Source organism: Danaus plexippus, chromosome Z (assembly GCF_018135715.1).
Source record: "Danaus plexippus chromosome Z, MEX_DaPlex, whole genome shotgun sequence".
Taxonomy (NCBI): domain Eukaryota; kingdom Metazoa; phylum Arthropoda; class Insecta; order Lepidoptera; family Nymphalidae; genus Danaus; species Danaus plexippus.
In genome coordinates this window covers 1106916-1131826 of record NC_083559.1, presented here as the reverse complement: position 1 = coordinate 1131826, position 24911 = coordinate 1106916, and the positions used below count along the sequence as shown (strand labels likewise).

The 24911-nt window shown below is 31.3% G+C and overlaps 2 protein-coding genes across 2 annotated transcripts; one reads left to right on the top strand and one right to left on the bottom strand.

Annotated features, from left to right (window-relative positions):
- Positions 1-198: 198 nt before the first annotated feature.
- On the top strand, positions 199-8235 carry LOC116777132 (probable cytochrome P450 303a1). The gene is made up of 4 exons (XM_032670511.2): positions 199-324; positions 5633-6690; positions 6867-6984; positions 7532-8235. The coding sequence occupies exons 2-4, from the start codon at positions 5633-5635 to the stop codon at positions 7859-7861; spliced, it is 1506 nt and encodes a 501-aa protein (XP_032526402.2). The 5' UTR covers positions 199-324; the 3' UTR covers positions 7862-8235.
- A 5279-nt stretch (positions 8236-13514) lies between these two features.
- LOC116777748 (alpha-1,3-mannosyl-glycoprotein 4-beta-N-acetylglucosaminyltransferase B-like) lies at positions 13515-16394 on the bottom strand. Its single transcript, XM_061526400.1, has 8 exons — positions 16233-16394; positions 15696-15808; positions 15325-15553; positions 14863-15075; positions 14686-14793; positions 14364-14560; positions 13857-14072; positions 13515-13527 (listed from the first exon to the last, which is right to left on the bottom strand). The coding sequence occupies exons 1-8, from the start codon at positions 16392-16394 to the stop codon at positions 13515-13517; spliced, it is 1251 nt and encodes a 416-aa protein (XP_061382384.1).
- Positions 16395-24911: the final 8517 nt, after the last annotated feature.

Here is a 24911-nt window from a genome sequence, read left to right as displayed (position 1 = left end):
CTATGAAGAAAATTTTTACAAACTAAAGTCCGACAGAAATATAATCGATAAGTTCTGATGTAGATATTCTTGCAATATAATTTTTTTATTAATATTTAAATAGTTATGTAGCGTTTGTATTGATATATCTTACTATATCCCTTCTTATAACCCCCACTAACGAATGTATAATGTTCTTTTAAATCGAGTCCATTCCTCGTTTGTCTTGCATAAGGAGCGAACAGCGGAGTTAAATTGTTTCTTACCTAACAAATATAAGGTAGCCGCGAGTTCGTAGTGCCGATTACGTTATTCAGTGAAAGCCTGTCGTGGCGTCCGTTTAAGGTAAAAATATTATTTTAATATTCCGTATATATTTGTGCTATGCGATTTTTTAATACAGTACTACTAGCGACTTCGTTTAAAGAGTTTAAATTCTTTTAATATAACTTTTCTACGGAAAAGTATATTTTAGATTGTGTTTATATGTTACTTGCATTTGTTACTTATTGTCTCCTATTTAAAGTTTTGTATTGGATATTCGTATGTATTAAGGTTCGTATTAAATATACAGAGTGTTCACTGTTTGTGGTGTTAAAAAATAAATAACATTGAACAAATTATCTACTGCATTCTATTTTGAGGTATAAAAAAATATTAAATGATATGAATGAAATGGCAATTTATATATAATTGTAATTTTATATATGTGTATGTGGGTACGGATATTATATTACGCTTAACACGGGAACAAGGCTCTCGTTGAGATCTCGAGAGAGCTTCTATTGTATCTATTTGTAGATAAAATGATATGAGGCAGGCGATTAAAAATGATTTTTTTCCTGAAATTGTATCAATATAAATGTCTTAAGATCGCTCGTTTTATTTTTTCTATAGAACTTTTAAATCTACTGCGCGTTATAGAACTTATGTTGGTTTTCATATAGAATTTAAAAGAATAGATTGTTTAAAGTTGTTCAAATTATTTAGTCTGAATTATTGTTATTGAACATAGTTTACAGAAAATTAAATACAACGTAACACACGGACCATCTTACAGAAATCAGTAAAAGTGTAATGCACGAAAATACAAGCAAGAAAGAAAAATTGGCTTATATAATAAAAGTACTGCTGATAAAATTCTATCAAAATCCGTGAACAAGTCGAAATCTCGTGTGCCGGATATGTTATTTAATATCAAATAGCAGGAGCAATAGATGCAAAACTGCAGAGCGCGTTGACAATATTTTATTTGGTCTATTTATCAGAAATTGCCAGAGAGGCGGGGTTTTAAAAATATTTCTCGTTTCCACGACGCTGGCCTAAAAGCCTTTTCTACCTTAAAACCACCGTCGGGCTTCATGAAATTGAATTTTTCACTGTTATGTTTGTATAATGTCGCTGTAAAGTAATGCCATAAAGGTTTAACACAATTTTATTTTGGTCATCTATTCACTAAGTTACGGGAGTTTTAAAATTGTCTTTTTTAATTTTTTCTTTATAAACGATATGCCATTCCCGCGACATGTTAATGTCCGAATTTTGACGTATTAACAGAACGGTAGGAGCAGTTGAAGCGATTATGATGATCAAATTCGACGTATTATCGCTGACTATTTAAAATTTATATATACACGATACTTTTCTAAAAATAGTCGTATAATCTATCATAGTAACCGTTCTTATCACGAAATCATATCTAAAAATCTAAACGAGTTAGCTTGAGTCACATCAATATGATTGCGAAGCGTTATATGAAGTCAAAATATTTCATACGTGTCGGAAATCCTTTGACAAATACTATATTTTCCAACTCCTTCCATTGATCACGTAAAATTATCGAAAGTAATGTTATCATACTAATACAGATACTATTTTATTTTGTAATCACGAATGATATTAATAGAGACCTTCTATGACAGGTCCTATTACTGTAAAGACAAATAAATATAGGTATTTTAAATATTATCTACACAAAAAAAATGATAATAAATTTTTAATAACACAGTAGAAATCACCTTATCAAATTTGTGATACAAAGATAATTAAAATACTTAATTAAAATTAAATATTCGCGAAAGCTGATATCAAGGATTTAAAATTGTATAAAAAAAATCACTGACTTACATATATGTGGAAAGTATCGCATATTATGTAAAAAAAAGTATAAAGTTGAACCTTCTAAAGGTACTCCGGAAAGTGAAGCTTTACTTATAGTTAAAATTTTTGAACGAAATTAACGTTTAAAAAAATATATAGCCCGCGTTCTGTTTAATCAAAACGAAATATTTCACTGTTTCCGAACCGGTAATTGATATGCTTTGGTTGGTACAAAAATAATATATACGAATGTATCAACCAGCGAACCGACGGCGACGGGTTGTTATGCGCAATCGCAAAACCAGTCCATTATATAAAAGTCGGCTATAATGTGTAGTATGCAAGAATTCGCACTTAAACACTCTCGACCGATAGATTTCACTCGGAAAGCGTCGTAGAATATACGTTAAGAAATACGTACATGGTTATGAAATTGACCCAGTTCACAAATGACAATCCGTATCTTATATCTCCGGCTTTTTTGGTAAACGCGGAAGCATAATGAAAACATCCGCAGCCCAATACGGTCCTTGAACGCAATTAATGTGTTAAAGAAAATGAATCTAACATAGAATTAATCCGTATCATAATGAGATCTAAGACTGTCGCGAGTTTTATTCATTTAAATGAAACTAATATATTTTGGATGTATTGCGCGGATTTTATTATTTTAAAACTACATACTCCCGACGTTTCGGTTACTTTTCAGCAACCGTGACCACGGGTAGACGAGATGTGAGTGTCTGTCAATTGGTCCTGTTATTTATCATCTAATGATCCGCGTGGTATGTCCGAAATATATTAGTTTCATTAAAAATAAAATTAACCCGTATCATCATTACTTAGTGATAACAAACGTTAAAACTATTTACTCTGAAATTCCTTACAGTGAAATCTGCTTGGTATTTTAAGAGCTGAAACCTCAATAGCTTGTTTACGAGCAGCGGTGCATCAGAAAATAAATAATTCCATCATAGCGTATTTCTTGATCCGCAAACAACTACTTTAATCCAGGAATATTTTTACCTAAAATGTATCGTTTGAATTTTCTAGATTTTTTCATGAAATATATATATATATATATATATATTTGAAATAAATACAAAATTGAAATTGACATTTTTAAAAACATTCATTGAAATAAGCCAATACGAAATTCTTGTAATTATGGTTTATGATAAACAAACGCAAAACTCTGTACTGCTTCATATGGGCTCCAAAACAAATCCTTTCACAGAAATTAAACATCAATCGAAATAAAGAGCTTATGTTTGATGTTGTTTTTTGGCAATTCGATAATCGATTGCACAATATAGTGATTGATTGACTGGAGGAGAATTTTGATTTATATATATGGATATTGTTTTAAAGACATGCAAGCGAATCAAGTCACAAAACGATAATATCTTGAGACTTCATTACGGATAATTTAAAGCACTCATAAAAATATGGAAAGAACTTATCTTTACAATAAAATAACTTTATTGTTACATCACTTAAACCCTTTCTGTGAAATAAATTCGTTTGTTTGTGTAGAAGCCAACAAACTAAAAAACAAAACGCTCTAACTTTGCTTGTTCTTTGGAACAATACTGATCTGTTATATGAAATCTTAAGTAATTTTAAATAATTTTATATATTAGCTTCATTATAAACTTACATAGTTCGGTTGTCGAGTTGTGCAAACTAATGTTTATAAAGAAAGCCTTTGGTTTTCATTAAAAATATGTTTTTCCTATAATGGCTTGCTAAATTGTATAAGAAATTGCTAAACCGCAGAAACTTATTTATTTTAAAGAATTTTTCTTATGTTCATAAATTTCATTTTATCGTCTAGCTTTAAATAGCAACCTAATTTATTGTTAGGACCAATATAACGATATTGAAAACTGTCACATTCATAATATTATATAAACTAATTTAACTGAATGACTCATAATATTATATTTAAAGAAAAAATCCTCTCCATTACCACGGATGCTTATAAAAAAATGGATGACCTATCGAGTTGCCATTTCAATAAATATTTTGAATGCCAATCATTATTTTTAATGATGTCAGTACTAGTCGCATACGTTACTTCTTTCCTAAATCTACAAGACGACGTTGGATAGGAATGAATGACGAAGAATTAATACTCCTCGCGTGCCTCTATGCGAAATAATGCAAGAGGCTTTGTGAGCTATGTAAGCTCTGCGAGGTAGACGTTTGTTATAAAGGAAATCTCTGAAGATCTTTGAAGCTATTTTAATCTGTATTATCAGTTGGTGATATAAAGTCAGCGACGTCTGTAGTCACAGATTTACTGGCTGCATTTTTAAATAAAAATGATAATATACATACATGATGCAAACGTTATCGGTCCTGTTATTGCAATTAAAATCGAAATACTAGGACCAAATAATAATAATACTAACCAAGTAATAAATCATATCATTTAATCTTAGCTATGTTAATAATAAAAATTATTTTTAAAGTTTCAAAGCGTGAAAGCATTAACTATTAAATCAATATAAATTCACTTTCACTGAAATGTCGGAGAAATTTTCGCCGTAGCACCTTGTTTAATATCAAAAATAGCTTGAAATATTGAAACCGGAGTTAAATAACTTTGATGTTTATTTAATTCTTGATATAAAGTAATCCACAGTAGCCTTTTGATTACACTATACAAAAAACAGGTGAATTAAATGGAGTTAAACTGAAAGCTTATACCTTTCAATGGCCTGCCTTGTGAAATATATTTTCATGTACATTTTAAGCACTGCGTTTCATTTTTTTTATTTAATATGTATAATTTGTTAATTGGCGTATAATGACGCCGATTATGACCCGGCTACCGAAACGTATTTAATACAAATTTTAAATATTAATAAAATCTATAGAATTCGCTAACTGTATTGCGGGTTGAAAGTACTTTATAATATATCTTTATGTGAGTTATCGTAGTTACTGAATATTAGTGGTATCTAAATCTTTTGCTTTTACTGGATACTCTAAGCTCTGTGATGTTAAGAAACGGAAAGGTCTAGCGATTTCATGTCTTCCAAATACAAATATGTGGTCTATTTAGGAAGACATTGAATTGACGTGACATAACAAAATTGGTCTATTTTCATAAACTGCTGTTTACTAGTTGATTGCATAGCTTAGTATCAATTAATTGCTTTTTTTAATATAAGAATGGAAGAAAATATTTATTTTGTTATAATATTACAGCCTATAGAACCATCTCATGCGGTTAATACGAAAGACCTTAATGAATAATGCGGTTCTCATTCTATTAAATTCAACGTCTGCATATATTTGTAATTGGTGTCTAGCGGTAAGGATTTAATATCCCTTAACACCCGGGCTTTTGAGTTTACATTGGATAGTATGATTTTGAAGATTATCGTATTTCGTACCTTAAAGCTACGATCGAAACGAGCATTGCCACATATATTTATAACTAATAAAATATAAATTCACGTAGAAGCCATTTAAAATATCAAAATGTTTTATCGCAAAACAAAAATGTTAATAAAACAATTAAAATATATTTTTTTTCCAGATGTGGCTGAGCGTTTTGTTTGTAGCATCATTTATCGGCTTATTATTGTATCTAGATACTCGGAAACCACGAAAATTTCCACCTGGCCCAAACTGGTTGCCTGTATTAGGAAGCGCCTTGGAGGTCAAGAAGAGCAGAGACAAAACTGGATATCTTTACAGGAGTATCAAGCAACTATCAAACACGTATTGCAAATATAGCCCTTTGATAGGCTTAAAAATAGGAAAAGACAGAATCGTCATGGTGAACACCGTAGAAGCTAACAAAGAAATGCTTCACAACGAATTCATAGACGGAAGACCGATGGGTATATTCTATCAGACAAGAACTTGGGGCGAAAGACGTGGTGTACTTCTAACGGACGGTGAATTGTGGAAGGAACAAAGAAAGTTTTTAATACGTCACTTAAAAGAATTCGGCTTCGGAAGAAGTGGCATGAGTGAAACAGCTGTCGTCGAAGCTGAGCATATGACCCAGGATATACTAGATATCATGGGAGAAAATAAAAGTGCAACAATACAAATGCACAACTTCTTCAACACTTATATTTTAAACACTCTATGGACAATGATGGCGGGAAAACGATACAATCCCAGTCATCCAGAAATGGTACTTTTACAAACAATCTTATTTGAGCTCTTCGCAGCTATTGATATGGTAGGCTGTTCTTTTAGTCATTTTCCAATACTATCTATACTAGCACCGACTCTATCTGGTTACAAAGACTTTATTCGGACACACAAAAGAATCTGGAAATTCTTACGTAACGAGATCGCTAGTCACAAGTCTAGGTTTGACCCCAATAAAGAAGACAAAGATTTTATGGACGTTTACTTGCGGGTCTTGAGAGAACATGGTGAGGTCAATACCTATTCGGAGGGACAGCTCGTTGCTACTTGCATGGACATGTTTATGGCGGGTACGGAGACAACGACTAAGAGTATGAGCTTTTGCTTTAGTTACCTTGTCCGTGAACAGAAAGTCCAAAAGAAAGCTCAAGAAGAAATAGACAGAGTCATAGGGAGAAACAAAACTCCCGCTCTTAACGATCGTCCCAAGTAAGGAATATTTATCATTAACAACATTCATAATCTATTTTTTAGTATAACATGTTATATTGGTAACTTATTCAATTTAGAACTAAAGACGAACTGAGATATATTAAATTATTTTTATTGTTTGTGATATCATAATCTGAGTTTATCAAGAAATGATTCTTATTTGTGATTTTTAGTATGCCATATAATGAGGCGATAATGCTTGAAAGCATTCGGCACTTCATGGGTCGAACATTCGGAGTGCCTCATCGAGCTTTACAGAACACGACATTAGCCGGATATAATATACCCAAAGTGAGTAAAATGTGTTTACGGTGAGCTAAGTGAAGTTGTTTATTTATTTTCAGATTTCTTCCACTATTTTTCTTGACATCTGTCATTTTTATCTCTGTAAAGTTTACAGTGTAAGATCTATAATCAACACGCTTGTGACTTTAATCATCTTTATAGGATGATTTTCCCGCACATTTCGTGTAGTACGCTACGGTTTACAATTTACTCGAAGTTCAACGCCTCCGTCTTACACACGCTAGTCACATATAATAGACGTCTGTTGTTGGTGACACCGAGTCGTAGTTCTGTAAATACGTAACAGTCGTTACCGACACTATACGTCAATTATTGTGAGATATAAAATGATGTGTCCGTTTATCACAGACGTTTACGTATTTCTAATATGATAATAATTTAAAAAATTATATTTACTTTAAATGAAACTAGTATTTTTCGGATAAATTACGCGTGATTTATTTTTGTTTAGTTTATCCGAAAAATACTAGTTTCATTTAAATGAATAAAACTCGCGAAAATCTTAGATCTCATTATATTTACTTGTTCTCAGGATACAATGGTAGTTAGTAACTTTCCTAACATATTGATGGACGAGGATCTCTACCCCGAGCCTTATTCTTTCAAGCCGGAGAGGTTCATGTTAGACGGGAGGCTGAGTGTTCCCGACCACTTCTTTCCCTTCGGTCTGTCCAAGCACAGATGTATGGGAGATGTTTTGGCTAAATGTAATATGTTCGTATTCATAACAACGATGCTTCAGAGATTTAGTTTCTTACCCGTCCCCGGCGAACCGTTGCCTTCTTTGGATCACGTGGATGGAGCTACTGCATCAGCAGCTCCCTTCAAAGCTTTAATAATACCAAGGATGCAAGACGAATAATTTCTTTCTTGTGATGTAATTAAGATTTAGTTAATAACACTTTCAATTGCCATAAATGTTATAATCCCTTATGTATATACCTATGTTTAATAAATAAAATAGCTGATACACGTATTGACGGAAGTCACACGTTGGGATCTCGATTCTACCTTATATGTTTGCTGCTGATATGTAAAAACACAAATTAAAATGTTAAAATATAAATTGTAACGCAAAAATATCGTTAAAAAACTGATTTGTTTTTATGGTGAGGTATTGACATTACAGCTAGATTAAAAGAAGTGCTATAATATATAGAAGGCTATTTTTCAAAAGACTTATAAAAACGGATTTGTATTAATACATTATCTAATTTCCATATAGACAAAATGTAATAAAATTATCTCACTGTTGCGTTTTTTTTACAAGTTTAAATAATACAGTTAGGTTTAAAATAATAAAAACAAATGGATTCCTTTAGATATGGGAGATTTAAAAACGAATGCGCAAAAGCTCCTGACAGAGCTGTCTAGTTTGAGATAGAGAACTAAAAGCGTTATCTATTGTCCGAAGTCAAGAATAACTTTGTATCTTTTTACAGCGCCATCTATATTCAATATACGATCTCACATCTTCATGCGACTTTGTGTCACGACATACGAAGGTAGTGTTGACATATTTTGATAGATGGCGCTTCACTAAAAAAAAAAGTAGTGCAAAAAAAGTTGAGCTTACATTTATTAACTTCCTGTTTTAATTATTGTCAGCTATTACCATCTTATAACTTATAAGCGACATTTTAAATTTATTTTAAAGACGAACCGTGAGGTGGCCTAGTTCGTTAAAGTTTTTTTTCGCATCAAAAATTTTAACTTCAAAAGTAAATTTATTCACATTGGTGGTAAGGCCTTACGACGGCGGTAGCTTAATTCAAAGAGACGAAAGCTCAAATTATACGAGTATGAGTGAATTATCGAGAATTTATGGAGTAAGTGTACATTACATTATACATGATCAATTTTTATTTGCTCACTATGCTCGCCTTTTCATAGAGCCCGAATATTGAAATTATCAAAAGAATGCATCTTCTCGATAGTATGAAGTAGATTGTAGTACAAACCAGTGTCGTGAAACTACCTGAGAAATCCCGTAGTATCGTAGACATTAGTCTATCAGTGTTTAAAATAGTTAAGCAATAACCTTGTTTGTAAGCACATTGTCACACACTGAAGTGTGTGTGAAGCAAACTCACTAGCAGACCTTAAAGTTGAAACTTTAAGGTCAGCTAGTGAGTTTGCTATCTTAGTTTTTTATATTAAATTTCTATAATAGTTTCTTTCGTATGTTGCGTTTTTAATTTGATACGAAATGTATAAGGTTCAAGGGATTGTAAATATAAAATGAATGATTGAAATTCCTTCAACGGAATTCAAATTTTTATATAGCATTTTTAATTATATCTGTAGTAACTTGTTGAATACCATACACCATTATAAGGGTCGTAAAAAATGGCGACTTCGCAGAACCGGTAAAGTTACGAACATATCGATAGGAATATTAGAAGTATTTTTGTTGCCAGTTATGGACCAGTGATATGCAACATTTTTAAAAAGTAGAAGCAGTTGTTTATGGCTCCGTTGTAAAAAACTCTATTTAGTCTAGAAAAGGCTGTAGATATTTTACGTTTCTAGGAATTTTTGATTTTGGAACTGAATGGTGCTTAAATTGATTCAGATAGAAGTCTTCATCAATGGAAACTTGACCTTGACGTTTCGAAAATCCGTGCTTATAAAAATGTTGTTATAATTTTTTTTCGCGTAATTTTAATTGTCATTTTATTTTTTTTACATGACTAGTTAGATCCGTACTGTTAATGAATAAATTATTTAAATACCTCGTGGACCTATCAACTGAGGGACGCCTATGCTCTTTTATGACAAAGAATACTTCCGAGTATTAATCACAAAAATTACGGACGTGTTTCTTTCTTTTGATTCGGAGAAAAATTGAAAATTTAACTTGAAAAATTTGTTTATCTACATATTGTATTATAATATACTTATTTTACGAAAACATTGACACATATTCTTATTTTAAATTGTTGGTTAATCGACCAAATATTTTGAACTTTCATATCTTGTTCCACTTATACATAACGTCATTCTCGTTGTTAGAGAGAATTGGCTTAAAATTTGCAACACAAACACTACCAGTTTAGATATAATTTGATACAAGAGCTCCATTGTTTTAATAAATCTCGCCAGAGCAATTAGATATAGTGCTTTCGATTAAGGCACGCGCCTGCAACGTAGAATTCGTTGATTAAGTGAGATTTAAACGCTTTATGAACTAGAGGTTATAAAAGATTTGCGTCCAAAATAGTGGTGAAATTTTTCAGTTTATTTTATCTTTTGTTATATGATATTAATTTTTCTTAGGATTTTCGAGTATAAAAAGATTTGAGCAATTATTCCAAATGTTCCACTGTATGTTTTAGTATAATATCCAAGTGTAATTTTTATTGTTTCTGAAGGAATTTCTAAGATTGTTATTGTTTCGGAAGGAATTTCTAAGTTTGTTCTATTACCTTTTCTCATAAGATGTCACAATTAATAATAAAATATCTAATAAAGAGATGCTAATATTACAAACGATTTTGTTGTTAGGCGATGGCCCTAAATGGTCGAAATTTTGTGTCACATTATCAAAGTTATAAGAAATAGGTTTGTTTTAGGAATTAGAATAAGTAAAACTCAGCTCTTTTCATTCTAAGTAATAAAATATTTATTTTAAATTGAGTTATCCAAAATAGTTTCGATATAAAAAAAGTATTTATCGGGTAAAGATCTGTTAATATTCTGCTTACTGAGACATAAATATAATATTTTATTTAACAAAATTCTGTTCTCTTATCTAATATTTATATGTGAATGTATTTGATCAAGTCAGACTCAACGTCTTTTGAGATACCTGAGCTTCAAAGCAACTCGGATGCAGATGTCGAGTTTAACTTGAATGAGTGTTAAAATTTCAAAAGGATTTTATGCAAAAAATACTTCCCTCCATTTTGATAGACATGAAATTAATTTTTAATCGGAAATAAGCGTCGGTTAATAAATATATTTTTACTTAAGGTTATTTACTAAAGCAGTTCGATGTGCTCTATATTTAATTCAAACGAAGTTTAAATAATCTATCTGGTTGTATTTGTTCATTGAAGATTGAATTTTCTGGTTAATTTTTTTTTATTTTTCTTATGATGAGACCGTTTTTTGTCAAAAGTTTGCCAAAAGTATGTCTTTAAGTTAAAGTCTAAATAAATATATAATCAATAACATTTCAAAAAGTTTCTGACACTGTGGCACGTCATATTTTTGTTCTTTGGTAGCTAAAGGACATAGTATTATTAATTGTTTTTAAGAAATTAGCGAAATGATTCTGACAAAACTATTTGGTTTTTATAAATTTAGTAACGAATGATAATTCAGTGAACGAAAACTCTATATTTCACTCGTGATATTGAAATTGACACCAATCAAAACGACGCCATCATATTATCTTGTCTCAAGTAGGATTGGAATATTTCAAACAAAAACACTAGATGAAAGTAGACAAGAACTATGCTATATATAAGCTACTATGCATTCTTTGGATTAGATGAGGAAAATACGAATATATTTTATAGAGGGTCGACACTAAACTGCAACAAAAAGGCTCAGCACTTCGGTTGAGACATCTTTGCAAAGAACGGGACAAAAAGGACGAGAAGGATTTGTGGAATGTGCTTCTGCCCACATATCACACATTGTTAATGTTTATATGTGGGCAGAAGCATTGGCATTTGCATTGTTAATGTGTATATGTGTATTTGTGTATCACAAAGTAACCGAAACGTCGGGATTATGTAGTTTTTAAATAATAAAATCCGCGTAGTAAATCCGAATAATACTAGTTTCATTTAAATGTATACTCGCGAAGATCTTAGATCTCATTCATTGTTATGACGTTAAGAAAAAGGCAAAAACTTGAGTGGCGACTGTTAACATGTCAGACCACGTTATCAGAGGCACAGATGATTTGACTTTGACAATCAAAGCGTTTGAAAAAAATGTAGTCGTTTTGAAATGACAAAAAAAAACCACAATTTTTAATTAGACTCACATAACTTTTTTACGAACGTTCTTAAGTCTTAAATAATAAATTGTATCCGGAAATTTTAATTGTATTTACTAATCAAAAGATTATTGAGGTTTCGCATAAGAATGCAGAGAAAGATAAATATGGGCTATTAAATATGTTTATTAAGCAGAAAATCTTACATTAATGGTTACAATGTATATCAGAAAACATTAAAAACAACTAATTAAAATAAATAAATAAAGCTTCAAGTGACGCTGACGTGTCCGGTGAAAGGTACTGCCTCGGAGACAGACGCTGAACACCTGTTGATACGTCAGGATTCTACACAAAATAGCTTAACAAACAAACGGTAAAGAATAATAATGCTCTTTATTACTAAAAAGCGATCGTTGAAGAAACAAAATAAATCAATATTACACAGGGAATACACTGTAACCTTATCATGAAAGAGAAATCACTTAAATCTACACGTTATATAGACACCAATATAGATGAGTAATTATAAATGTGATTAAATATTGTTTACTCAGAGTTTAGTAAATGCTCCGGAGTTTAACTTGGAAAATGTTGGTTGAAACTTACGTGACTTACTGAAAGTTATCCTTCGTGTCGCTTTGGGCACTCCAATCAGTTATAAATTGAAAATTAACAATAATATATTATAAGAAAGAAGGCCAAAAGACCGGCCCCATTACATTCCAATCTCAAGGAAGTTGTAAAACCTACAACATTTCCTATCGACATTGGTTCTTAAATTTACAACCTAAAATTAAAGATACTTTCGATCCCCAAACTACATCACATACAACCCTGTAGATTATTCCGATTTTATCCCAGTCGTTTTCAAAAGCTCTCGATCGAAATGAAGTCATACTTACGATAGATTAGGATGAAATACAAAAAACAAACAAACGTGAAAGATGTTACCCTTAAATAACATTTTACAAGACCAAGATAAATGAAAGTTAGATACAGTTATATTATAATGAATAACAAACAAGTTGTTACCATCTAATAGAAATGTTGTTTAAAATTTTTAAGGAAGTAACTGTTTTCTTGAACTTTTATTATTGATAGATAAGTCATTTACTATTACGACAGCTGAGTAAACATTCCAATATTATATAATCATTACTATGTCTACTGAGTAATAATCTGAATATAACAATATCCCCTGTGAACGGGTGAAAGCTATTTAATATTTTATAAGTTGATATTCTTTTTATGCCATTGTGATCATTGTCTATTGAGAAATGCATGGTCAAGGTGAAAAGACGTGTCCATTCATCGTGTGCAGTTTCGTCAATCATTAGACTTTGCTGTTCTATGTAGCCTTGTTTGTTGCGAGTGTCATGTCTGTCACTGAAACATAGGTAAAGTATGGCTTTGCGAATATCAATTTATAATCCAATATCGTCAGCCTTATCGTGAGCGAGAAACATCCATTTTGAGCAGCCTTTTCGTTTGTAAGGAAGGATCTTTTTTTAATAATTTATAACTATTTTGCGTTGCCTAGATTTAGCTTGCGCAATAGTCACCAGTTGTATCTGCAACATACCAAAGAATATTTTTATATGAATGGAAACCTCACTGAAGCAACTTAATCGTATAAAGCCATTACAAAAACCATTTTGTAATTAGATCTAAATATTCATTTTCAATAACGAATGATTTCAGAACGTACAACTTCATACAAAAGCTTACGCTCCTAATATACCTTAACGAGAAATTTTATTGCAACTGTGATTGTAAATGTTAACAAATACGTCAGGATTAGGTTGTTGATATAAATAAGGTAACTAAATGACAACATATTTCATTTTATTTTCGGTTAACTAGAAGCAGCAAAAAAGACTACATGCGAAATCCTCGTGACCTTACCTCAGATAGGACAACCATGTGGGTGCTGTTCTTGGTGACTCGAATTCTAATGGCAACCAACTCTCCGAAATGCAGATCCCCATAAACATAGCCAAATTCTCCGAAATCTTTGTCATAGATGAACTGATGTCTCTTATACGGAAGAACTTCCACCACGGCGTGATAAAATTTGTCCTTTTCATGCAAAATATTGCCGGTTCCGAAGGCATAGCTGTTATTTAAAGGGAATTTTAAAAATTATTATATATTTCGATATAAATTTCTATGAAAAACTACGGAACTAACGATAAAAATAATCAAACTGGAATAATTATTTTATAAGAATGGTTGCTAGTGCTCAATTAATGCTGTTGGTACGTAACGTGTAGAACGTTCCTTATCAAAATATTTTCTACAATCAATTCAATTTGATACTAAAGAGTTTACAGTACACATTAAATTATGATAGATCAAAGTATACAGCATATGAAACCTGGACGCGTATGAAGAATTTTGAAAATACCTGACAATAATAGTGGGCTCCCTAAACCAAAATTCCACAACGTTTCCTTCCACCGGCTTCTTTCCCCAGAAGAACGTTTCTCCCTCATAAGCTCTTAAAAGCGTATGCTTATCGTATGCCGGTATGTCTGTATAAACTCGATCAACCGGCGGGTTGTCGTGGGCAGTGAATAGAGTTTCCTCGTCAGTATTTAAATGCTACGAGAAATAATATTAAGGTACACTGGCAGTTAAAAATAGCTTTCATCATAGTAAAATTTATAAAGGAATCATTTAAATACATTCACTTACTAACTATAAGTTTATCAGTAAAGTGTACGTACCTTCAATATCTGAACCTTTCCCTCGCTAGTAGAATACAATCCAATGTGGTTAAACAGTGATACTGGATATTTAGGTTTGCTTTTCAATTTATTCTTCTTACATGTTTCCTAAAAGCAATGAGCGTTTTACCTTTTTTTACAGTTTTTAATATATATAAATTATACAAATATAGCTACCGTTGTCTTGTTTCGAGAGCAAGAGCTATTAGCGATATAGCTGTTCAGAAGCCAATCAATCGGCATATTTTTGTAGAAGATTTGAATGTATGTCATGAATTGGACCATACTTTTAGTTCTAAACACTTTCCCAACACCTCGGACGTTACAGAATTCCAGAACATACCAGTGAGGATTCGTGTCGGAGGTGGTCTTTATAAAATCCATTATATGCTGCAATCAAAAATGTTTACAAATAAAAGCTAATAATTTAATTATTTTATATAAAACATTCGCAATTTATATCCACATATTTATTATGTAATGTCGCAATTGCTGTTTTATTGAAATAGTTTGTAAGTGCAGTGCGTTACGAACACAAAAAATAAAATAGTAGTATATTCATTTTGACGACGTTTTACACGTCCGTGCTTTGATAAAACAGAAAAAAATATCATCTCAAATTACTGCATGTCAAATTACCTCGACGAATCGGTACTTAACGGTTATATCGTCTCGAAGACTTAAATAATAAGTCCCTCTGGGGCGAGCATAGGCCATAAGATACAATATGTCAAGATTTTGCTTCGTACGGCGCTTCACTCGATTGGATGGGTCAAGGGGATTAGTTGTTAACGTTTCCAAATCGGGGTAATAATGCGGAGAGGGTACCACTATTTCGACAAGACCACTATGGACGTGTTCAGCGAACCTAGAAATAAAAAAATTATTGAAGGTTAAACCTTTGTCTGTTTTTCGAATACCTTTATTGCAACAACTTCATCAGACACAAGCGTCTTATCAGTAAAACAGAACGACACAATACGCAACATTTGTGTACATAAAATACTCACACAAAGGCAAGTAGCTCCAATAACGGGCGCACCTGATCCAAAATCAATTCAGCTACTAAAACTATTATAAGAGTTTTGCCCTTTTCCTTTTCATTCATGGCGTCAATCAAATTCTAACAACATAAATATTATGTCAATATAAATACATAAGGGAATCAATTGCTGGTTATACTTTGTTTGTAATAACAAAAAAGAAACTTATAAGTGGACTGTTTGTCATTTTGTAATCTAGAAAAATCTTACAGTTTATTTGAAATAGAATTTTTTATTTGATTCCCATTGAATACACTTCGAGGACTCGAATGCTATAATGATCGACGGTAAATATTATAAAGTAAATGTTACTTTAAGTGATGGGAAGTATAGGTAGTATCGCAATAACTAAACTTATTTATTTAATAAATTAAGTTCTAATTGCTGTTGAAATGTGTTAAAACAAATTTAATTTTCGTCTCTTAGACCAAAGAAATAAACCTATTTACAATGATTAGTTTTCGTTTCCAAATTCGACTTGCTAGTTAAGTTCATAAAACTTACCATGAGTGAAACCAGAATATAGAGTTCCTTATCCGAGTGTGTAGTTGTGATACCTATAACCAGCTCGCAGTCCTGTCGAGAGCCATTCAGTAAGAAAACCGGCTTCAGGCTGGACGAACGTTGAATCAAATGAGGCATTAGTTCAATAGCAAAAGAATTCATTTCCGATTTCTCGCTTTTAGTTTCCTCTTCCGGTCCCCACCCTACACCTGAATACAAGTAATTTAACAAAAACAACATCCGTAATGCCAGCACATTATGACACTAAATAAAGGGTAACATAAGCCGGGGTTAATTTGCATTCAAAGACCGAAATTTGTTTATTCTTTATGATCATTTGAAGGCGGTATATTTTTTTTAAATATCAAACATTATTTTAAGTCGAAAACTTAATTATACCTCTGTATTATGGAACCCTTTAAAATAAATAGCTACTTTTTAAAATTGTGTGCATTATGGAGAATTATATCCGTAAAATTTCCAATCTTACATTTTTTTTGGACTACCATTTTTTTTAATTAAATTAAACGCTTTATAAGAAAAATACGAAGATAACTAGTGAATGTTTAAGATTTTAGTTTACCGTGAAATTTAAAACAAATTCGCAAAGCATACAATATGACATTTAATAATAATGAAAATATATTATTAAAAATGTATACGAACAAAGACCGGCCTCGGATGCATATCCAACATTTGCAAACGTTGCTCGTTTATGTTATCAGAGCCTCCGTCAATATTTAATAAGAGAAGAATAAATAAGGTCCGTATACAAGATTTAAATTAAAGAGTTAACTTAAGTTTTCAATGTAAAAAGAGACTTATTTTAAATAATTCGGCTTTGTATGACATCAAAAATTATTAAGTGCAAGCGTTGAGGAATGTTTTTTAAAAGAGTTGGTGTGTTTATCACTGCATATTGAGAAAGGTTAGTTATTAGTCCGACTAATCTAAATAAAATTGTTATTGAAAAAAGAAACAAACATATGTAGTTGTTATTCCTTATAAAAGATTCAAGGGTTGTAACATTATTTGAAAAATAAAATCATGTCCCTAACGAGATCTGAGTAAGGACTCAAGAAACGCTAGACAATTCTGAGCTCCCTTGATAAATTCTCCAACTTGCTTTTAATTTGAAAAAGTATTGTAAAAAAGATATATAATAAATTAAAGTACGCAAAGGGTATTGTTAAATTTTATTTTCAATAGTTTGTGAGAATACCGGTATCGGTTTGAGACAGAAATAAAATTTCCGTTAGGAAATAAAAAATTAAAACTTAATATAATTTATGAATAAATGAAAGCCTCTAACAATACACGATATATGACTTTTCCTTTGGTAAACTAATATTAAATTATATAGATTTAACCCAAAATAGATTGAAATGAAGAAGGTAAATAAATAAGATGATGTCTCGCAGCATCTAGCGCAACAGTTACAATAGCCTTATAATGAGTGTGGAAGATTAAAAAACGTTCTTTATTTTCTACTTGAGTTTTAATTATTCTTTCAGCTCAACATCGTCTTAAGGTTATAACGGTAATTCCAGGTTTTTTGAGTTATTTACAATATTTAAAGCGTAATATAGTATATTGAAATAATATTAAATTATTTCGTTTAACAAAATTCTAAACTTGATGTTTATGAAAGTTCAGTTAGTTGGTTAGTGAGATATACTTGCTTATTAAGTATTGGCGTAAACTTAAAGAACTCTTGAAACTTTGTTTTATATCACTGCTACCAATCTCTCCATTTCCTTTTCAATAGATATTGAGTAAGTTTTTGAGTACCGAATCTAATTTAAAATAATCTAAGTCTAAATTGCATATCAACATCATCAGGCTTTACACGGGAAGTTAATAGTTTACTATATTATTTACGTAGGTTAGTTAATGAGAAATGTGAAACGCTTCGTATGTTGTGTGCTCATCAAAGTTGGACTAAGCATATTGTTGTATTCTGATCGGCGGGCCGGGTATTATGTTAGGGATCCAAAGTTCAGTTTCATGTTGTAATCTCTGAAATATCCGGATGAAATTCTAAGCGCTAATTGCTACAATCCTCTACATGTTCACGTTTTGTATAATCGCATTAGTTTTATGTAGATTTAAAATGTTTTATAATATATTGAATCTCTCAAAGCGATGACTGAATCCAGCATTAGTGTATCGTCTGTTTAAAAGCAATTAATAGTCAAATAAACTCCTCTCTATTAGATTTATGAATAGGCAGGTACAAATTCCATCAATGTAATCTGTCAGGAATTTATACACAGATATTTTGCTGCGCCATACATACAGAAATTTACGGTAAATGTATGATAGCGGTTTTCTTTGACAAATATAATGAAATAGTATCGAAAATGGATATTCAGTGACCGCATATTTTCCCAATCACGTTTTATTAATCGAATTATTAAAAGGCACAAAAATAAACGAGCAATATTTTTTGTTTCGAAATAAAAAAACGAAAGCCCTCTCCCGTACTTCGCATTGTTCACTTGGATTGTGAGTTGAAAAAAAAAAAAAAGTATTATTAACGTAAAAAAATTTTAACGCGAGAAAAATGATTTAATTTACGCTCCGCAGATACGATAATCCGGTTCGTCTCACAATACTTTAATAAACTGATAAAATTTTATATGATTCTATAATATTTTATTTGAATCCAATAAAAAACGGTGAATCTGATGATTTTTTATCTCATTTCGTCAACGAATCAAATGTTTGTCATAATGACTATAATAATTAATTACAATGAACACTACGTATAAATGAGCACTGTAGCAGTATAATGTAACAAAGGGTACAATTATTTTAAAGCATCGATAATTATTACAAGCAACGATAAACTTAAAATTCATTAAGATTATTTTAAATTTGTATTTGCATAGTTTATATGTAAAAAACTGTATAAATCTGTATAAAACTGAACTTCGGAATTTTTTTAAATTTGTATTAGCATAGTTTTGTATCTGTAAAAAACTGTATGAATGTTTATAAAACTGTAGCTGTATATGTATAAAACTGAACTTCAGAAATTACGACAACGGAACTGTAAATTCATCCTTAAGTTTGATTTTAACCTGAATGGCACTTAAAGACAGAAGCTCATGAAATAAGTTGACGAAAAAAGTCTTATGATTAAATTAAAATAAGTTAGTTTTCTGGATATTGAAATTGTGACGGAAATTTCTGACAATTCAATATTAAAACCTTTTGAGAAGCCATCAATTCAAGCATTTTAAAGTTATGAGGAAATAACTTTTCGATGTAAAACTACTTCAAAGAAAGTATAAATTGTGTGTCAATCAAGCTCCGACGCAAAAATTACTTTGAAAATCATAGATGCAATGGAATTAAAAAACATCAAAGTCTAAATCTAAAATTCTGCACGTACTCGGATTTACACGTTTCTGGTAAAAAAAATGTTAGTAATTACTCGCGTTTGCTTTAAATTACGCGTATTTTGAATAAATAATATAAATTTTAGTAAAATTTCAACGTGTTTTTGGTCTCTATAATACGTTTACTGTGACGAATAAAATTTATCAGCGTTAATTAAGATCAGGATAATCTCGGTCGGGATGTGCAAATGCAAATAAGAGCGACAGAATTATTTTTTACCTGTAGATTTAAAAAAAAAAATGAATTTTCTGCTGTCTAATATCCCATATCACTAGCACAAGACACCGCATAATACACTCAGTGAGTATAGAATGAACTTAAAAATCTGTAATAATATTTGCGTCCGGAAAAAATTGCATACAAAATTACGGTAAATCAAGTAAATAAGCTTACCATAGTGGGTGTTGTAATAGTCTGAAACAGAAAAAATTATTTTAAATACAACATTTTATGACAACCGTAATTCGCTGATTTAATCTATAATAGATATCTTCGTAACATTTTTATTACCTTACGAAATATTAATAGGGACGTCCAAAGCCAAGCAAAATATTCTCGCTTTAAATGACCTGTCTTTTGTTATAGGTATTGAACATATTTTCTATCCTACGGATATGTGCGAAGCACATATCCGTTTAAGCCTTATATTCAAACAAGAAAATGAAACAGGAATATGACAGCGCAAAACATACCTGAAATTCATTTTATGACAGACTGGAAACCCTTTACGAAACTTATTTAAACTGATAGCATATTACTCTTGGTACAGTGAGTTCGCGAAATTAATGTCACTTTTTGACACAGTTTGAGAGTCTATGAATGTCATAGAATTTAATTTGCAAACTTTGTGTTTTAGATGCTCGTTTTAATATTACTACTATAGTTATATTACTTTGAAATATTGTATGTGAAACATATGTATGTGTATATTATGTTATATTTATTACGAATAGTCGAAATTGTTACCGAGACATGTTTCAAATATGCTAATGGTACTTACTGGTTACACTCGATATTATTGCCGCTGATAGTACGAAGACTACGAGGAGAAGAGTGCAGAATCCACGGCGAGGCCACAGAAAACCGGCGTATCTCAGGAAATTAATCATCCTGTTGAATGAAGTAAAATTTATTATCATAATAAAACTCCTACAATTTTTTATACAGAAATAATAGTGCGCTAATATGATAAATTCTTCTCTAAATTCTTCTTCTACTAGTCTGATTGAGATTTAAAGAAAGCAGTATCATAATTCTACATTCAGGATGTCACAATCGTCGTTGTGGTGATTAATTTTGATCCTTTTTCTGTAACTAGATAGTACTAAATTATACATATGTGAATTCAAATGATTAAGGCATTATTTTTGTTATAAAAGTGAGTGTGGTTTAATGGAAACTAAACAGTAATATTGAATGGACAAATAACAAAGAGTTTACATTTCTTTCAACCATTTTGACCAATTTGTAGTGATTTCTTTATAATACGTCAGTAGAAATATATTTTTTTGTAGCAGAACACCCAGACATCCAATTATGTATCTACACATTTGTAGTGCTCTGCTCTGGATAAGTCTGGTGGATATGGTTGGCTAGGTAAAAGCTCCCAGTGAAGTACTTTCATTTTATTCTGATTCGAATTTGCTTTCTATATAATTGCATTGTTTTCGAACTAAGTTAATCTTTCGTGTCTATAATCCCAGTCTTGATGTTATTCACCAGATAAATAGCAAAAATTGATTATTTGTCGCCTCGAGTATTACCAGAGTGCTACCAGTTCCTACATGTTTATTGACCTTATAATATTCCTCTTCGATCCATAAATTTGAGGAACGTTGTTGCAACGGTTTGGTTTTGGATTGATCCATGATTTTTCGCTTGGATATTTTAAACAAGTCAATTTCATATCGTCAGTAACAAGTCGGTTCTAAACTGATTTTTCTTTCGTGTCCTTGAAGCAAAATTTGTCAGACTGTTAAATTGCAACACTTAACATTAGTTGCTTTTGCGTTTTGAAAATGTCGTCTTCGTAAAATATTTCTCTTTATTCGCCTTCTTAAAGACATGAACATGTCTGAACCGTTGAAACCATTGTTCCTTGTTGTCTGTGTTTGATAATCCTCACAGTATGCTTCGACAAGCATTGGATGCGCCTCTCAAGAATTTTTCTTTGAATAGAAACTTAAAATAAATATTTCCTCAAATCATCGCGCATGGATAAAATATTCGAAGATTTGACTAAAAATATATACACAAAAATATGATGTTTCTTGTGAATAGACTTGATATATTTTACTTATTAGTGTGTGTAAAATATTGACGGAAAAAAAGGACTTCTATCATCAAATTTGCGGCCTTATTACTCGACCACAATAAGTCCTATAAATAAACCTCTCCTTTTTTGGGGTCGGTTGAAAACAATGTATTTCTGCAAAATAGGAATTAAATTCCAAATATGGCAACGGCTTAATTCTTCAATAGAGCAATGGGCAGTACTATGCCGAAAGCGTTTACCGAATATTTGCAGAATAGTGCTTTTAAAGGCTTATAACTAATTAATGCTTGTACCATTTTGGAAAATACATAGAGAATATGAGTAACATTTTAATCTCTGTGCATATAGCCCTTGTACGTAATATTTTGTTGAAATTCAACGTGAAGAGGTAATATAAAATTCAAGAACCTATTTTGGGACATATTAAACTCTTCTAAGGTTCTTGGCTGAATAAACTAAGCATATATTATTAAATTAGTATCTGTGATTTAAAAAAATATATAAAGACATATAATAAATTTTATGTATTAGTACTCTTATATTTATATGAATCATGTCAGGCACAAGTTAGCAACAGAAAGTCATCATTGCTTATCATCAACTATAAAAAAATGAAAAATGAAAAAATATATTATAAAGATATAATTGCCCTGCAAAATTTAATCGAGTCTTTTTTATTTATAGATCTTTTGAGATAAAGGCCATGGTATTGTTGAAGTTGATTTACACCGCGATTGAATATTATTTGATATTTGACTAATGTAATGTCTTATTATTTTCATTTAAAGTCACTTTGAAGTATAAATATTTTAAAACATTGAGGTCCCTGATTTCAGATTAAGGCTCTCCCTAATAATCATTGAAGTATATGATATATTAATTTATATTATTTTCATGTCTAATGTATACATATAAAAACTTTCGCTTATATACCCTATTTGTAACTCAATAACGGCTGTACAGATTTGACTGAATATTGATGTTGAGGTAGCTTAGAACTAGTAGTTGGAAATACGGGACAATTCATCCGGTTTGATTGAAAAAGAAGAAAAATTTTAATTAATATAATCCAAAATATTGTTGGCTTGATTGTTGGCTATAAATTTCTAATTCTGAAAGTGACACAGACTTAGTCGCAGACAAACCTATTTTAAATAAAAAACTGCAATCTTAAGAGTCGTGAAAAAGTCGTGGTGGCCTGGAGGTTAAAAGGCCCGCGTCTCATACGTGAGGGCGCAGGTTCGAAACCTGGCAAGTACCAATGTGATCTGTTCCGAATCATATGTACTTTCTAAGAGTATTTAGACACCACTGACGGACGGTGAAGGAAAACATCGTGAGGAAACCTGGTCTTATAATTTCAAATTATAAGATTGAAATCGCCTACCCGTCTTGAGCAAGCATGGTGATTAATGCTCTAACCAACTCCATGTGAGAAGAGGCCTTTGCTCAGCAGTGGGCTCCTATAGGCTGATGATGATGATGATGAATCTTAAGAGTCAGTCAAATCATAGACTATGGAGTTAAACGAGAGCTACGACTTTTGCTAGTTAACATTCAATAAAAACTGTGCTTTCCGTCATCCATATCCCTATCCTTAACCGTGATCACGGACAGACGAGGTGAAGTGTCTGTCTCAGTCTTGTTTTATTTCATCCACCGCTAATGATTTCTTAATTTCCGCCCACAATGCTTTGAATGTATTCACAACCTAACTGTATTTCGACATCTTGTAGTGTCGCCACGGATATTTAATTTTGTTTGCCAACCATCATCATTGCTTTTTGAATTTCAATACTTTAGCGGAAAAAGCCTCCAATACATCCCGAGCGATTATCTGTGTTTTCTCAAACCGGAATGCTTAGCTTATCCACCGTATGTGCGCTGCTTCCGTCGATGCACGCCTCTTATTGATATTTAAAGTAAGCATATAGAATATAGCACAATAAAGTCGGGAAGTAGATCCCAAATGCATACCTAGTTTTATTTATAGTTAAAGTAGTTTTTATCCTTTAGGTTCCATTATAAGAAATATAAATCCATCGAACTACTAATATAAACCTACCGTCCTTAGAGACAGGCGAGAGAGTGACTAAGTAATAAATAGCGCAATTGGTTTCCTGAACGATTATTACAAAAAAAAAAAAACTATGATAAAACTAATGACAACAAAGGATTACTGCTTATTGTTTAGTATTTAATTGATAGAAGTATTTTTGTACCAACGATAATTATATTATATCGGAGAAGTCGTTTTCTTTAGCAAGTCAATTTCTTAATGTACAAAAAACTTAGAAAGCTAACAAGTAAACTATAACTAGTGTAATAATCTAATACTAACTCTGAAAAGCATTGTACTTGACCTCTTTCCAAAAAACAATGGAATATTGTCTTGAAAACTTCAGATACAAGTAAATGAAATGATATTTTCAGAAATAAAGTATATACTTGAAAGAAACTTGATAGTGTATTGCAGAAATACATTACAGTACTAGAATGGTATTAAAATGGTATTTTCTTAGGTTTAAGTTAAGTTTGATTTTTCAAAATGAAACTGTTATAACATCTATGCCATGTCGCATTACAATCTGCCACATAGTGGGGGTAAAGTGAAATTAATAATGGTCGCTTAGAAATTGTATTCGTTCTTATTCATTTAATTAATTTGATTTATCTTAAAAAAATTAGATGAATGGTTGTATAGATCATAACTAAACATAAATTAAATAAAATTGTTCACTTCTAAAGTGAATTGAATCTTCTTCTAAAATATGTGAGATCGGGAAAAATAGTCTTTAGAACTAGTTTTAGTATGTTGTATTTCATTTTTATTTTATTGTTGAGTGTCATAAATTTAAGGATTAAGATAAGCAATACTGTCAAAATGTGCCGGACAGATGGTCGCCAGATGTAGGCAACGTAGTTGTAAGTGGTGAAATTACAATTTACTGTAGCCATCTAGAATATAAGAAAAAGATTGTAAGTGTGCGAGCGGG